At 46.2% G+C, this 16,941-nt stretch overlaps 1 protein-coding gene across 3 annotated transcripts in view; it reads left to right on the forward strand.

Annotated features, from left to right (window-relative positions):
• Positions 1 to 16,520, forward strand: part of KDM4B (lysine demethylase 4B) — a 75,394-nt gene extending 58,874 nt beyond the window's left edge. For all 3 annotated transcript variants that reach the window (XM_030256609.4, XM_030256610.4, XM_030256611.4), the window contains 9 exons: positions 1,139 to 1,361; positions 4,132 to 4,208; positions 4,790 to 4,845; positions 5,301 to 5,409; positions 10,144 to 10,329; positions 10,974 to 11,138; positions 11,841 to 11,960; positions 12,804 to 12,896; positions 13,584 to 16,520. In XM_030256609.4, coding sequence (XP_030112469.2) covers positions 1,139 to 1,361; positions 4,132 to 4,208; positions 4,790 to 4,845; positions 5,301 to 5,409; positions 10,144 to 10,329; positions 10,974 to 11,138; positions 11,841 to 11,960; positions 12,804 to 12,896; positions 13,584 to 13,769 — 1,215 coding nt within the window. In that variant the 3' untranslated portion in view covers positions 13,770 to 16,520. The remainder of the gene's footprint in view (positions 1 to 1,138; positions 1,362 to 4,131; positions 4,209 to 4,789; positions 4,846 to 5,300; positions 5,410 to 10,143; positions 10,330 to 10,973; positions 11,139 to 11,840; positions 11,961 to 12,803; positions 12,897 to 13,583) is intronic.
• The last annotated feature ends 421 nt before the right edge of the window (positions 16,521 to 16,941 follow it).

The following is a 16,941-nucleotide window of genomic DNA, read 5'->3' on the forward strand; positions in this document are numbered from 1 at the left end:
TATCCGTGGGTTTTTTGGATGGTGACCCCACCAGTTCCCTGTGCCATTGCCTGACCACACCTTCCATGAAGAGATTTTCTCTAATACCTCATCTAAACCTCTGACACTGCTCAGCTGGGTGAGTTAGGATGCAGACATTTCTGATACAGACAAACCCATACAAATTTGCACTCCAAAGGAATGTGTTTGGATTTGGCAGTGGCTGGAGCCTTTTTTGTTATCTTTCCTGGCTTCTCTGGCTTGCTCAGTGTTCATTTTGAAATCACACTGAAAGAGCTTTGCAAACACTGTTCCATGCAGAGGAAAATCACACCAGGCTCCTGTTTCCATACAGGCCTGAGTTGCTGAATTTATGCAAACAAGCCACAGAATAAAAATTTACTGAGTAAGCACATCCATCACCTTTTTTTGGAAACTACCAATATGCTTTGGGAGATGTTATGAGCAGAAAGGCAAAATTCATCAGATGAATTAGTTATTTGTGCAGTTGTGCATTGATTTGTTCTCACATAAAGCCAAATCTGGCTTTGTGTGCCCACCAGGAATTCATGCCTTAGATACTTGTAGCTGTGTTGGAAGCTTTTCCTGAGGAAAGCAGAACCCACCTCCCCCTTCAATAAAATCTCTTGATTTATTATACAGACTGAAAATAAAATATCTGTTCTGATTGCTGGCTGTTGTGAGAAAAACTGAGTACAGCTGAGCTGGTTTTATCCATTGCTTTTAACCCTGTCTGCTACCAGAAACCTTGAGGTGTCCTTCAGGAGAACTTCTTGCAGGAAAAGAGGGAAGGATGCCAAAGGAATGGGAGAGGGGGAGGGAAGGCCTTGCTTTTAGCAATATTTTCCTTTTTATTTTTCCTTGGTGTTTTCAGCTGCAATTTAGGAATTTAGATTTTTGCAGAAGAAAACCAAGAAAAGCTGCTCATTATTCTAATGTTTCTTTGAGCTTCCACAACAAATCACAGATCCCAGTCGGTGCCTGAGGAAGAGGAGGAGAAGCAAGGGGGGGATTCAGGATTTTAGGCCAATTTTGGGTGTCAGGTGTTGGGTGACTTTTTGGCAAGGGGAGTGCTCAGAGTGGAAAGTGAAAACCATGCCAGGAAGAGGTGGTTCCAGTGATGGGGTTTTCTCTGCAGTCCTCACAGGTGGAGAAGGAAGCTGCCCCCATCTCCACAGGGGAGCCGTCCTCGTTCGTGCACCTTTCCAAGTGTGGGCAGAAGACCAAGCCCCTGATCCCAGAGATGTGCTTTACCTCAAGTGGAGAAAACACCGAGCCCCTTCCTTCAAATTCCTACATCGGAGAGGATGGAACCAGTCCCTTGATATCCTGTGCCAAATGCTGCCTGCAGGTTCATGCTAGTGAGTGTTTCACCTTCCCCAAAGCCTTTGGGTCCTGAGAAACTCAGGAGTTTGTGTGTTGCTGTGCTTGAGTTCCTTCTTGTCAGGTTTCTCTCCTGTCACTCCCATTTTTATCTTTCTTGGTACAAGGATATCAGGAATCCCAGAAAGGTTTGGGTTGGAAGCACCTTAAAGCTCATCCACTTCCCATCCCCTGCCATGGGCAGGGAACCTTTCAAAGCACATCTGTGTATTCAAGTCCATCTTGGCAGTCACTGATCTTAAAAATACACACCAATATTCTTTTTACTGCTTATTTTGTTGGCTGATTCTTCTCTGTCTCACTGAAAAGATTCTTTCTTTTGATACCTTTCATTTTTTTGTAATAAAGCAGAACTCAAAGGCTTTATTGCACTCTTTCTCTCACATATTTCGTTCCAATATTGTTCTGCTGGGGGAGGCTATATTGTTCTTGCAAGCAGCAGAGATTATGGAGTAGTTTGAGATATATTTTATTAGTGTCTCTGATAGTGTTTGTAGTAATGGCACTTGATTACAAAAGGGAACATATGTCTGTTTGCTTCCCTGATAGTTATGTCTAAAAGAAGATCTGATTAATCCTGGTGGAGTGTACCTTCAGTGGAGATTGTACAGCATCCAGTTAGCATTTGTGACGAATTACTGTTCAGCTGTTTGATCTTGACAGATGGGGAATCTTATTTGACTTGCATCAGCTGGAATTACTTCTGTTGTTCCAATTTTAGAGTCTGCAGGTCCCCGTGCAGCTCGGCAGGGCTGGGGAACTGGAAGAAAACTTTGTTTCTGTGCTGAATCCCTGATTATGGCCATTTCTGGCTAATCAGGCCGTGGGATGCAGAGTGGGTGTGAGGAGGAAGATTTCATCCTGCCTTCACAATTCAGGGCTGCTGCATCTTGTCCATCCTTAGGCCTGCAATAGTCCAGTCTGTCAGAATGGTTTCTGTGCCCAAATTCCCAAATTCTGTTTAAAGACAGAGGAGTATGGGCAAGATGATGTTAATCTGCAGGCTCAGACCTGAGATCCACCTTTTTTTAGAGAAACTCAGTTTTATATTTTGGCTCTACTCTCCCCTTGAGGGTAGGACAGGACAGGTGTTAAATCTGATGGAGGCTCCAGTGCCTGGTTGTTTCCTTGTGCTCTGTGACATCCCTTTGACTTTGCTGCAGAGAATCCATTTGCTTTTATTGCAGGATTGCAGTGGTGAGATGTATTTTGGCTGACTAAAACCAGCTGGCAGCCTGTGTGTTCTTGGGAAGTGCCCTCTCAAACGGTGCTGGGTTCCAGCAGCCAGGCCCTACAGAGAGGGGGAAGGTTTGGGAAGGTTTCTGGGCTTTTGAGGCACTGACAAAATCCATAAAAAGAGCATATTTTTCTTGGATTATCCTTGTGGGACAACCTGGGGTTCAGTAAATGGGACTGTTCTGCCCTTACAGAATCACTGAGGTTGAAAAAGACCTTTGAGACCATCAAGTCCAGATGTCAGCCCAGCACCACCACCCTGCCCACCAGTAGCCAGGTCCCCTGGTGTCACATCCATGGATGTTTCGAACACTTCCAGAGATGGTGATTCCACCTCTGCCCTGGGCAGGCTGTTTCAGTGCTTTACAACCCTTTCCATGAAGATATTTTTCCTCATTTTCAATCTAAACCTCCCCTGGTGCAGCTTGAGGCTGTGCTCAGGGTCTGGCTCTCCTTCAGCTCAGTTTTGGACTGAACACCCCGTCCTTGTTCTAGGCCTGGGTGGAATTTGCTGCCCTGATTTGCCATATGATGAAAAGAGACCTCAGATGTGGAGAGCAGCTGCAGATCCATAGTATTGACTTTTTTTGACATGCTGTTTATCTGGTTAAGTGGATGATATTTATAAATCAGGCTGTGGTAGCAATCCCAGTGCTTTCTGAATGTCTTCTTTTAAGTTTAATTCAGTAATTTGAGATTGTTGTTCCCAGATGAAATTTTCTGTTCAGTTTGTTAGTACAGGTGAAGGCTGGATGAGATTTTGTTAGGAAGGATAGAGGCTGGGTGGAACAAGCTGTTAGTTGAGATGCTTATCTTCAATTTTCCACTCACTTTACAAGCTTGCAGGAATCACATAGATCTACTTTTCCAAAACTGTATTTGTGTCTTTTCCCATTGTTTTCAGTGACAAACCTCAGTGCCTTTTATAGAATTTTAAGGACTTTTTTTGTTCATATTTCTCCGTCTTTATAATGAGCATAATACCACTTTACTATTTTGGTGTTGTTGTAGGAGGATTTGGTGCTTGCGTGTTACAGTAATTGATGCTCTGTAAAATGAAATGCTTTTAACACTTCCTATAACCATAAATTAAATACTGTTAACCACGTGGAATGCAGGTATTTAATTTCCTTGCAGTATTATTTGGCTTGTCCTTCCACATAACACCACTGTTAACCTTGCCAAAATTCAATGCCCTTCGCTGTTTTGATGTGTGAGTGCACTCCAGCAGTGGTGGCATCACCTTGGAGCCCAGTTCCTGCCTAAAGAAACAAAGTATTGCTGTTGTAGTCCTTAGAAAAGCGAAAAACAAATGTGAGGATTACCTGTGTGTGGGGATTTAGTTTGTTTCTTTTCAGACCTGCTGGTCCCAATTCTGATTTTGTCGGAGCCTGTTGAATACAGTTCCTCAAACGCTCTCAAAGTTGCTTCTGAACTGAAAAGTCGTGGAGTCAGGCTGAGAAGTGTTGTGAAAGGGCTGCTGTGACCAGGCTGTGGCTCTGTTTGTTGCAGGCTGTTACGGGATACGCCCGGAGCTGGTGAACGAGAGCTGGTCGTGCTCGCGGTGCTCGGCCGGCGCCTGGGCAGCGGTAAGGACCACACACAGCACCCTTCCTGTGGCATTCTTTAAAATCAGAGCATTTGGGGGTATATCTGGTGAGAGCTTAGGAAGTTCTAAGCTTTAATAATAGAGCTCTGTGCGTTGTATCTTAAGGTTTACAAGCAAGTATTGTATTCAAAATAAGAGAGCATTGTTTTAATCAAAGATATTTATAGTGATGACATAGAACTACTGTCAATACGCTTTTGGTTTGTGTGATTGGTCAAAAAGCTTTTAAAGTAAGTTGTAACATTAAGTTTTTAGTCTGCTGCCTGGGATGTGAGCTGCTGGCATCTTCCCATTGTTATAACCATGGAATGAGACTGATGCTAAAAAATAAACAGCTCCAGACGCGTTCCACAGCAGTCCCGTCCTGATTTGTACATAACCCCTGGCCAGCAATACCTTCCCACTGGCACTGCTGGGATCACTCACTGCTCAACACACATGGGTGGTGGGAGGATTCAGCTTGCCTTGGGCATCCCAGGAGGGATGTAGTCACTTTCTGGGGAGGGTGAACAGCCTGGCAGAGCTTTTGGGTGGCGTTCTGATGGAGTTGTGTTCCCGCAGGAATGTTGCCTGTGCAATCTCAGGGGAGGGGCTCTCCAGATGACCACTGATGGCCGGTGAGTGCTGGTTCTGAGTGTGTTTTCCTTCCACACTGCACCTAATCTCCTTGTCTTGTGAATTTGGTCTTAGTGCTCAGTGTAGCAGCAAGTTTTGGGGTTCTGGAGGGAGCTGCTCCTCGTTGACTTGGCAGGATGAGCCCAAGTGACTGTGCTGCCCTACACTGCACCAGGCTGAACTCCTGCTGAATGTGGTTGTTTCTCAGAGAAAAGTGTTCTCAGAGAATGTTTAGCACTGTGCAATATCAGGTGTAGAAGAAGGCTGATCTCTGTTGTTCCAGAGGCATTTACCTTGTGCCACCCTGATTAACAGTCGATTGGGAATGTTGCCAAGGCTGCCAACTCCTGGAAATGTGCTTTGGTGCTGAGGGAGGCAGGGAAATGTTAACTGCCCTCCTGAGCATTTCATTCAAATGATGGCAGGCCCTGATTTGTGTCTTCACTTTGCTCCCCAGGTGGGTCCACGTAATCTGTGCTATTGCTGTCCCCGAGGCGCGTTTCCTCAATGTCATAGAGCGTCATCCCGTGGATATCAGCGCCATCCCCGAGCAGAGGTGGAAACTGGTGGGTGTCTTTTACTGGGGACACACTTTGGGAACTTTTTCCAGCCAAAGGGCAAAGCTGTAACTAGACAGAAAATCATTGTGTGGGTTTGTGAAGCAAACCAAAAGCTGCATCGTTTGTGTCTGCTGAGCCCTGTCAGTGCTTTGACACACAGCCAGCTCTGATTTCCAGATGTGCTTTTACTCTCTGGGTGTGTGCTGTACCCTGGGCAGAACCTGGGACTCCTTCCCACCTGCAGTCAGGTGTAAAGTGCCTGAAAGCTCCTTTTACTCCAAGTACTGCACAGCAGGAGTGCAGAGGGACATGGTGACTAGAGAGAAGCTGACTTGTTCATCTCTAATTCACCTTTCCTTACAACATTTCTCTTCTTCTATCAAGAAATCTCTTGTAGAAATGAATAAACATTTCTGTGACCCTGACTGCAAGGCAAGACTGCAAGGATTTTAATACAAGCCCAGCTCCAAGTTGTTATTTAGCTGTGTGGCCTCATCCGAGGGATTAGTAATGGACGATTCATTAGCTCAGAGCAATTTATCTTAATGTTAGTTAATGCTCCATCACTATAGTGTGTTATTGCAAAATAAATTGTGCTTTTGCTGCTTTTTTTGGTACAGAAGTCAGCTGGGTGACACAGTGTGGGATGGGGAAGGTGCTGGAGCAGTGATAGATGGGTTAGTGCTGATGGATTCGTTAACAGAGCTGCTACTTAGTGCAGCAGAGCCTGGGTGAGAGATTAGGAGGAACCTATCCCTGCTTCCAGAGTTATTTCTCTGTTGTGCAAATGGGTTTTGTACACAAATGTGAATGTAAAAAGCATTCATTATTCAGCAGGAGTGATGGGGCAGCTCAGTGCCAGGGTGATAAATCTTGCAGCGGTGGCTCTTTATGGATCAGCTGACACTTCCAACGTGCATCCTCTTCATTACCAGCACTTGTAACGCTGAACTTAAAATCCTTTTACACAACACTCACTTGTATTGCTTAATGGAGCCTCTCAAGGAAACATGACTTAATTCTTTAACCCTTCCTTGGCTGCCTGGCAGTCCTGCAGAGTCAGGGCAGTGTCTGTGTGTGTCTGACTCTGTTGCTTTGCTCTGCTCCTGAGCAGAGCCTGTGCCTGCCAGGACCTCTGCACGGACCCACTGCACACATTTCTCCTTCATTCCTCAGTTAAAACTGCAAAGTTTCATGGAATCACAGAATATCCTGAGTTGGGAGGGTCCCCAAAGACCATCCTGGCCCTGCACAGATACCCCCAAAATCCCACCCTGAGGGTGTTGTCAAACGCTGCTGGAGCTCTGGAAAGAATTTTTGTTTGATTTCTTCTGTTGTATTCCATCTGCACCTCGTGTTTTCTTCCCTTCTCAGGGAACCTGGAGAATGTTTACTTGAAGTGCCTGAACTTACACAGGCCAGTGTTGGAATTTACAGGCACATATTCCTTATGCTGCTGTTAGCCAGAGCCTGGCTTGTAGCTCAAGTGTCAAAGCCTGGCTTTAAGCCCTTCACTTGGAAAGTTTTAGAGTTATCAATTAGGTAAGGATTAAACAATTAATTTGGATGACAGAATACAGAGGCTGTGGTGTGGGGTGTGAGGTACAAAGGGAGTGTAAATTGGATAAGATGGTGTGCAGAGACTCACGAGCCATGGTGGGGATTTTTAGGATTCTTCATGGGAATTTGCAGGTAATTCCTGGAGCATGTGGGGAGTCAGTGGAGGAGCTGGGGGCTGAGTGCTTTGGAGGTGAGCAGCTGCAGTTAGAAAGATAAACTAAGGGTGACTAAAAGGTGATGGCATTGGAGCTCCTGGCTTTGGCAACGATGGACTTGGTGCAGTGCTTGCTAAAATTGGGAAGATGACCTTTGTGGCTGGAAAAGATGGAAAAGGAGAGGAGGAGTGATGTGAAAGGTGAGGACAGTTGATGTAAATAGATGAGGGTAGTGGAGGAGAGAGGGGGTAGGGGTTATCCATGGTTATAATTTGATTTTTTTAAATATTTCTAAATTGTTTTAAGTTTCTGTGATGAAGGCTGAGATACTAAGGAGTGGCAGTGACCTGGTGAAAGGTATATCCTGTTCTCTAAACATGAACCAGGTCTCCCTGTGCAAGCACAGACTTTTCAGTACATTTGTGGGTATGGCACCATTTTCAGGACTGCAGTTTCCTGCTCCCAGATTGATGGCACATTACAGGCCTGTGCACGTAAATTATTTATGACGTGGAAATTTGGAATAATTAGCTGTCATTCCTCAGTGGAGTAAATGAATTGCAGTGTTCATCATGCAGCAGACAGCCCATTTCTTACTCTCAGCAGTGACCTGACTCTGGTGTGCATTTATTCCGAAGATTTCTCTCCTGTGCTTTGGACTCTTTTCCCTCCCACAGAAAATGCCTTTAAATCTCCATGTGCAGCTTGCCCACAGCACTTGGCACTGGTGTTTCTGTCCACCCCATCTCTCACACTTCCAGATCTGCATTTTCATACCATCCCAGACTGTTTTGGGTTGGAAGGGACCTTAAATCCCACCCAGTGCCACCCCTGCCATGGCAGGGACACCTTCCACTGTCCCAGGCTGCTCCAAGCCCTGTCCAGACTGGTCTTGGACATTCCCAGGGATGGAGCAGCCACAACTTCTCTGGGCACCCTGTGCCGGTGTTTTACCACCCTCACAGCCAAGAATTGTCACTTCCTCCATCACTCTGTACACATCAGGCTCAGTGTCACCCACATTTTTCTTCTGATCCCATTTGCTCTGAACATCCCTTTGCTGCAGCTCTTGTGTCTGTCACAGGGAGCTTGTGTGGGCACAGGGTGGCACTGGCTGTGTGCTAATCCTGGCTTGGCAGAGTCCTGTTGGCATCAGGAGGGGCAGATTCCTGCCCTGGGAGGGTTAATGCTCCCCGAGCCCCCTGTGTGTCAGCAGCTGTCCCTACTGCTGGGACAGGGGGATATTGACAGGTTAATAAAGGCATCTGTGCTATTGACTCCCCTCAGTCCTGCTGTGCACTTTCCTGGTGCTTATCAGCCCCTGGAACATGGTTTGCAGAGAGATAAAGGCTCAGCTTATTAAAGGCTAAACCCACGTTCTGGCAGCACTCAGGCTCTGCCTTTGAATTTCCTGGCTTTTGTTCGTTTGTGTAAAAAGGCCAAATTAATCTTTGGTGTAAACAAACTGCCTTCAGTTAATTCATAGGAAGGAATGGGAATTATTTCATAGAAATGTGGGGCAGAGCCCAGGCAGGGAGGGGGGTGTTTCACAGGAATAGGGAAGAACAAATCTGTACTTTGGCATATTTTGCTTTCAAGGAAGAGAAATGTTCCTGGAGAAGAAATCACAGAATCCCAGAATGGTTTGGGTTGGATGGGACCTTGAAGGTTTTGGAGTTCTGCCCCCTGCCATGGTCAGGGACATCTTTTGTTCATTTTAACCATGAAAGGCACATTTGTCTTGTGTGTGTGATATTAATTTTGCCCTGATTTGCCTTGTCCCAGCCTCGGATAAGGTAAAGAAGCTGCCCCACCCCTGGAAGTGTCCAAGGCCAGGTTGGATGGGGCTGGATGAGTGGGATGAGCTTTGAGGTCCTTCCAGCACAAACCATTCTGGGATTTGCTGAGCAGTGACAGATTCCTGGAAATGTTATAAAAACTGAGTGGTGTTTCCAAATGGATCCCTGGAAACATTATGCAAGCATCCATTCTTTAGACTGGGATTCCCAAAATCTCCTTTTCTGTATTTCTGAGGGGTTGGAAACAAGAATTGGTGCTGTTAGAGGGAGTGAGAAAATTTGTCTTGTTCCCACTACAGCTCCTGCTCACTGTCAGTGCCATCAGGCTCAGGATTTTTAGCTTTGAGAAAATGTAATTTCTTTCTAAAGCAGTCACACATATCGATTTACCTCATAACTGGATCTGCTTTGCAGAAAATGAGTGTGAAAATGTCTCCAAGATTTCAGACCTTTTTCCCCCATAATTCTGGTTTTTTTCATACAATGTGTTTATTTCTTTTGTTTGCAAAACTGACTGAATTATCTACAGTGGCTCATCTGATATGGATGCCAATAAAATATTTATGGTTGATATGCTTATGCATCTAAAATAAACACACAGTATTTTTGTTCCATTATATGATTTTATATTCCATGAGATCTGATCAATACAATGTCCCATTAAATACAATCGAGCAAATTGCCACCCAGTTACTGTTCTTTCAGAAAAATGGAAATGTTATTTTCCAGCAGTGCACTGGTGAGGTTCCAGCTGCTGTTGCAGTTAATGAAGTGTAGGTGCACTGAGGGTGAGGGTGCAGCAGTTCTCTGGTACCACTGGTGGGTTTTTGCCTGGTTCCAGTGAGCCCAGTCCAAACTGGAGTCCAGTCTCTCTGTGCCCAGTGTGGCTCTGCAAGGCTGAGTGGCTGGAGGTGCTGGCGTGGCCACAGGAGTGCTGAGGTAGGGAATGACAAGATCTGCTGGAGTTTCTTGGCATGCAGAGCTCCTGAGTGGGTGCACACAGGCAGTCCTGGCCGTGGGGGCCTGACCCCTGGGCACAGAACATCACTTTGGCTGTGGCACTGCAGCCATGGGCTCAGTGCCGTGTGCCACGTCCCGTGGGGGCTGTGGGGTCTCTGCAGGGCTCCAGCAGAGATCTGAGCTCTGGGTGTGAGCAGAGCTGGGTGTGAGCCCCAGCTGTGCTCCCTTGCAGAGCTGGGTGAGATTCCAGCTGTGTTCCCTTGCAGAGGTGTGTGTACTGCAGGAAGAGGATGAAGAAGGTGTCTGGGGCCTGTGTCCAGTGCTCCTACGAGCACTGCTCCACGTCCTTCCACGTGACGTGCGCGCACGCGGCCGGCGTGCCCATGGAGCCCGACGACTGGCCCTACGTCGTGTCCATCACCTGCTTCAAGCACAAAGCAGCAAACCAGAACGTAGGTTTTGGGCTGGGATTGGGGCTTCTCTGCTGGGGGGTTGGACTGGGGGGATTTGGGGTTTTGTTGGGTTGTTGGGTTTTTAAAAATAGTTTCTCCCCGCTCGTGTTGGCTCAAAACGTTTTGTGCTTTTAATGCGGAAGGGTTGTCCAGGGAGCCATTGTTGGGGATGGCTTTAATCTGCAAGAGGGCTGCTGTGGGTGGGAAATTAGGAAGGAATTCCTAGCTGTGAAGAGGGTAGAACACTGGCACAGGGTGCCCAGAGAGCTGTGGATCCCTGGATCCCTGGAAGTGTCCAAGGCCAGTTTGGAGCAAATTGACGCCCAGGTACTGCATTCTGTTCTTTCAGAAAAATGGAAATGTTATTTTCCAGCAGTACACTGGTGAAGATCCAGCTGCTCTTGCAGTTAATGAGGTGTAGGTGCACTGAGGGTGAGGGTGCAGCAGTTCTCTGGTACCACTGGTGGGTTTTTGCCTGGTTCCAGTGAGCACCCTGGGAGTGTGGGAGGTGTCTGGGCCATGGCAGGGGTGGGACTGGATGGGCTTTAAGGTCCTCTTCACCCAAACCATTCCATGATTCCTTGGAATTTTGGACCCAGCTTTTGCAGCTGTGGCTGGCAGCTGATCCTGCTGTGTCCCTGCAGGTCCCATTCCGGAGGGAGGTGGCCCTGGGGCAGACAGTGATCACCAAGAACAGGAACGGGCTCTACTATCGCTGCAGGGTCATTGGCACCAGCACCCAGACCTTCTACGAAGTCAACTTCGACGATGGCTCCTACAGTGACAACGTTTACCCCGAGAGCATCATTGTAAGGCAGCTCTGGGGACACTGCTGTGTCACAGTGTACAAACTCTGATCTGTGCCTCGGGGTGGAACAGCAAAGCAAAACTCAACTTTTTCATTTTAATTTTTAAGTTGCTGCTTGCCTCGAAAATCTCATCCTGCTCTTCATGACAGATCTTGTTTCTGACATTATCTCATTTATTTTTTGGTTGCTTTACAAAGATGTGATCTTGCTGAATGCAGATGACTTCACAGAAAGCAGTGTTTGTTCTAAATTTCATCCTATTTGTTTTCTGGTTGAATAATCTTATTTTTCAACTGACAAGTGTGATTCATGGGGGAAGCAGATTGTTCGTAAGCACTTCTGGTTCAAAACAGGGAATTCACTTAATAGAGAGAATGTCTAGAAGAGGCTGATTTGTCAGCTCATGCATTGCCTTCCTGATTGTGCCACTGATTCACTGAGTTGCCCTGCTTGTTTTTGAGATACAGGAGATGAGATGTTGTGGGATTTGTAATGAGAAATGTCCAAGAGCTGGGTGCTGGCAGCAGAAGGAGCTGCCAGAGTCGATTGCTGGTTTCTCAGGCTAGTTTTGTTTGAGATGCCCACAATTATTCACAAGTGCAGAAATGTACCTTATTGCTCATTGCCATGTGATTTTAGCACCCCTCTGGCTCCTGAGCTTTGGTGGAGTCGTGTCTCTGACCCCTGTGTCTCTGTCCTCAGAGCAGGGACTGCATCCAGATGGGGCCTCCTCTGGAGGGGGAGCTGGTGCAGCTGCAGTGGACGGACGGCATCATCTACAAGGCCAAGTTCATTGCAGCCCAGATCAGTCAGATTTACCAGGTGAGTGTGGCAGAGGGATCCCTGGGGTGTGCTCCAGGATGGGAGAGCTGCACCTGCACCAGGATGGGCTGCTGGAGCTGGACAGAGCAGGAGGAGGATTTGGGAGCAGATGATTTATTCCCTCTGAGTTTGTCTAGCCTGAACTTGACACCCCTATTAAACTGTGCTCTGCGTCCTTCTGCTTTATGCAGAAAAGTGTATTAAAGTCTTGGGCAAAGGAAATAAGAATCCCTTAAAAACTTTTAATAGTTTTAACATTTTGCTGTGCACGTTCCCATGAATAAACATCCCCGGAACATCTGATGCATAATTCATTATATAATCAGTGCTTAGCAAAAAGAGTTTCATGGGAGGAGTTTTTTGTACCTGGCTGACTATTTCTGCTGGTTGAAATACAAATGTACTTTAGTAGCTGGAGTTGTTTCCTTGTGACCTGTGAAAATGCTTTGTTTAAGATGAAAGAAATTCTTATTACCATATTGGCCTGAATAGAGGGCTGCTTTCATTATAAGTGAAAAGCTGCTTTTTTCAGGATATGAATCAAAAATCAGTAGAAATGTGAGGTCCTGGGCCAGCTGGAGTACAGATATTTTGGGATTCATGGAGAGCTGAATGAATCCACTTGGATAAGACAGAGGTGCCTGAACAGCACTGAAAGCAGCACTTTTTGGGCTCGGCATCCTCACCAGAGCTTGGGAGTGCTCATTCCACAGCAGCCCTGGAGACATCCCTGGGAGCGGCCCCTGATGCTTCCTGGCTGTTCCTGGAGGGCCCAGGTGTGCCCCAGGCTGGGAATGGGCTGTTGAAATGCTGGCTCTGAGTTCATCTTCTGCCTCCCTGCAGGTGGAGTTTGAAGATGGCTCTCAGCTAATGGTAAAGCGTGGGGATATTTATACCTTGGAGGAAGAACTTCCCAAGAGAGTCAAGTCTCGCCTGGTGGGTACCAAAATAGCAAACAATAAACCAGCTGCAGCTTGCAGAACCCCTTCACATTTTCTTCATGTGTTTTTTAGACATCAGGTGAATGCAGCCTCTAGTTTCTGTGGCTGTAAAACAGCTTGTCATTCCCAAAATACACAGAGTGGAAGAAATCCTGGCCATGGATGCTTGAGAGGCACAGGAATGATTTCCCCTTGCACGTGTTCAGCTCGGAGTTTTATTTTCTCTGGTTAAAATATTATGTTCAGCTCATTTTACACCATATGAATTCAGTTATATGGAGGCATCCTGTCCAAGTGTGAGGTGAGCTGGGCTGCAGCTCAGGGGTTTCTGGAGAACTGATTATCACCGTGAGACCAAACCCCCTTTTCTCACCAAACTGGAGATTTAGAGTGTGGCTCTTACCTATAAATCTCTTAATCTACAAGATCAGGCTGTCTTTAAGTGCATACAGTGGAATTACAGAGCCTAGAAAAGATGAGGGATTTATTTCACAGCTTTTTTTTTTTGTTGTTGTTCCAGACCTGCTGGGTGTTTTCAGACCTGGTGCTTTACCCTTTAAAGGCATTTCATTTAACCAGGTGATGGGGCTGGAGAATGCCCAGGTTCTTCCCAGCCCAGGGGACTGGGGGTCTCTCCCTGTTTTCCTGCTGTGCCCTTAATGGTTGTTTTGTGTCTCTGCAGTCCCTCAGCACTGGGGCTCCTCAGGAAGATGCATTTTTGGGAGATGAAGTGAGAGCAGCTAAGCGTCCCCGGCTGGGGAATCCAAGAAATCCTGAAGAATATGGACAAACCCCAGATTACTTGGCCTTTATGGAGAGCCTGTTGCAGACACAGTACCAGCCTGGGACTCAGAGCAACATGTTTTAACCTGGATTCGTTGAAAATATTCAATTAACCCTTTTTGAGTTAGTGGAAAAATCAATAGGAAACTGTGGAGTGGAAGACCAGCCCTGTGCAATAGTCTGCTGTGAATTTCTTTCATCTCCTCTTGGTTTGGACTGCAGGAAATCCCTGTCTGGCTGCTACCTCGACCTTGCCAGGAGTTGCTGACCAAGAGATGGGGATCTTGGAAACCCTTCAGCTTTTCACACGGAGACTTTGGAAAAGTTTCTACAGATGGAGCTTTGTGACTGGTTCTTTTTTATGAGGAAAGGGTTAAAACTTAACAAAATGACTTTTTCAAATCTGTCAAACTTTTGTCTTTCAAGGTGCTATTACATTGACTACTGAAGCAGCCTTTGGAATCGTGTTTTCTGTACATAGACGTCACCTTTGTGAAGTTTTCTATGAATGAGCATTATTAAAAAAAAAAGCAAGCAAAAATAGGAAAACTAAAGTTTCCACAAAACATTTTTCTAGATTATGGCTTTAAAACAGAAAATAAATTAAATCCTCCCCCCTCACCCCCAAACGAATTGTGACTGATGTTACAGCGGGGAGAGGGAGAGCAAGAGCAGATGTCCTGGAATGTTCTGGGTTCTTCTTTTGTAAAGAAACACTGTCTTTGTAAGCTGGGGAAGGTGGGGAAGAAATGTTCACCGCTGGGATGTTTCTGCCATTGGCTCTCTGAAATTCCTGGGATGGATGTTGGCATCGCTGCCACGTCACCAGGGAGGGGCTTTGGGAAGAAATGGCCAGGTTTGGGTCATTGCTGTCATCTTCCTTCCCCATCTTTGCCATCACAGTTGCTTTCTAGTTCAGGATCAGCATGGCTTTGAGTTCCAGTGTGCCACCCTGGTTTGGCAAGTGTTCTGTTGCTGCTCGTGTTCGCTCCCCACGAGCCGCCCCCGCCCGCTGCGGCGTGAGGCTCCCCGGCAGCACTTCTCCCTTAGAACTTCTCCTTTCTCTTTCCTTTGTCTCTTTATTTTTTAAGTTTTTTTTTTTTTTTGAGTTGTGCTCCTTACAGTGTGAGAATCATTCCATGACAGAAGCTTGGGAGGTGTTTGTATGTTTTTCTTTTATCCTATTAAAGAAGAAATTCCTCAAACATCTGATTGTCGTGACATCCTTTACTTAAGTAAAGACTGAGCCTGTGAGTTACTCCTGGGGAAGAGGAGTGCAAGCCCTGCCTTTGATTGGACTCAGCTCACTGAGGATTGAAGGAGCACTGAAGGCAAACCCCAGCCCTGACGTGTTGAGTGGGCAGCTCCCACCTGGACGTTTGGAAATCCCTTCGGGCCGAAGAGCTGATGTGGAGCAGTGCTTGGGAAAGAGCCTGATCCAAACCCTGCCAAGTCACTGGAAAGTCTTCCACTCTCTTTGGAGGACCTCAGTCAGTTCAGAGGGAGAGAACAGAAGGAGGCAGAGCTGGTCCCGAGCTGGAAGGGGCCGTGGCAGAGCTGGGAAGGTTCAGGTGCAGGGCAGAGAGGAGAGGGCACCCGGACCCTCCCCTCCCTCCACGCCCTGGCTGGGCCAGCGAGCAACCTGGAATGCTGCACTGCAATCTTTTCCACTTAATTCCCTGAAATTGCTGGATGGAGAGAGACAATATTCTGGTTTTTGTTCTGATTTTTAAGCCCCTTTGCAAGGTGGTCGTTGTTCCGGGGAGAGGCTGTTAAGCAACGCTCTGGCTGGATCTTTAAGGGAATAAGTGGGAAGGATTTGTGGGCTAGCAGATGGTAGATTAGCATCTTAAGAGACTCCATGGGTATTAAACTGTCCTAGTGAAAGAGTGGAGATAGAATAAAGCAATTTAATTCTTTTTTTATTTGGTTTTGTTCTCCCTTGAGGATTGGAGGTCTCATCCTTTCTCCTGCCTCTGCTACGGGTCCTTTTTGTGTGCGTGGCTGCGCGTGCGTGGTTGTAAGACCTTGGAAAAAGGGTTCTGCTTTTGTTTTTTTTTTTTATTTCTGAGTTTTTGACATTTTCAGTAGATGTCTCCATGAATAAAACCAAACTGAGACTAATAAAAGTTTAAAAAAATTGGCAAGGTTCTCCCGAGCCTCGGTTGTTCCTCCTACAGAGCTGTCTCCTGTCAGCTGAAATGTGATTAAATAGAAAACTTGCTGTATAAAAGACTAAGAATGTTGCCAGGCCACGAGAGAAATATTTAAAACAATTGAAAGAGAAATTTAACCAGCAGAGGAATTTTTTTGGAGGTGGGAGGGAAGGGTGGGATGGGATGAGTGGTTGTGAGCGACGGGGAATTTCCTCTGCATGTTCGAGTCCTGCAATAGCTGTATCCATATGTAGTACCTTTCCCAAATACTATTTATATTGTAAAAACAGAAATGTGTTTCCTCACCCCATACTCAGATGCTGATTTATGTTGAAACATGAACCTGGAACTGTCGAATGCCCTTCCGAGGTGCAAGGCTTTTCTCTCTTTTTGTTGATTTTTAAAATCCCTCTTTTTTGGTTTAGGAATGACTTGTGCAGATTCAGGATAGTGGCCATACTGATGGCCTCTGGGCATCAGCCTGTTGAAAAGGAAAGAAATGCACATTCCTACCCCTCCCTCCAGTGAAATATATTTGTGTCTTATTATGTGCTATAAAAACAATGATACTTTTTTTCTTTCTCCCCCTAGATTAAGGCTGTGATGTATTTTTTGCCTAATTTTTCCTCTGCCTCTAGGTTCAAAATGAATTAAAAGCTGTTGAGCATTTCACAATGACACTTTTTGGGGGGTTGAAGTCTCTTCATTTCTAAGTTTAAAGTCTTGTGCAGCAGGAGGTCGTTGAACCCCCTCAAACAGCATCTTCCTGAAACTTCATTTAAACACCTTAAATTTCCCATCCAGAGCTTTTTGATAAACTCCTCTCCAATTCTTGCAGGATGAGGCTGATGCTGCAGGTTATGTGAAAGAAATCTCCAACTTCCAGTCTTTTCCTGCTTTTTAGTTTTCCTGAGGAATTATCCAGTGGGGAGGAACTCTTGGAATTTACACCCACAAAGGAACTGAAACCCACCAAGCTTTTGGAGGCTGAGCTCTGCTGTGTGATTTTGGAGATTTCTGGAGCTGGGCTTGGGGATGGATCTGGGTGGGATGGGCGTTCCTGGGTTCTGCTGCTCCCCAGGGCTGCTCCAGGAGCTGTGG

This window comes from Taeniopygia guttata, chromosome 28 (genome assembly GCF_048771995.1).
Source record: "Taeniopygia guttata chromosome 28, bTaeGut7.mat, whole genome shotgun sequence".
In the NCBI taxonomy this organism is placed as follows: domain Eukaryota; kingdom Metazoa; phylum Chordata; class Aves; order Passeriformes; family Estrildidae; genus Taeniopygia; species Taeniopygia guttata.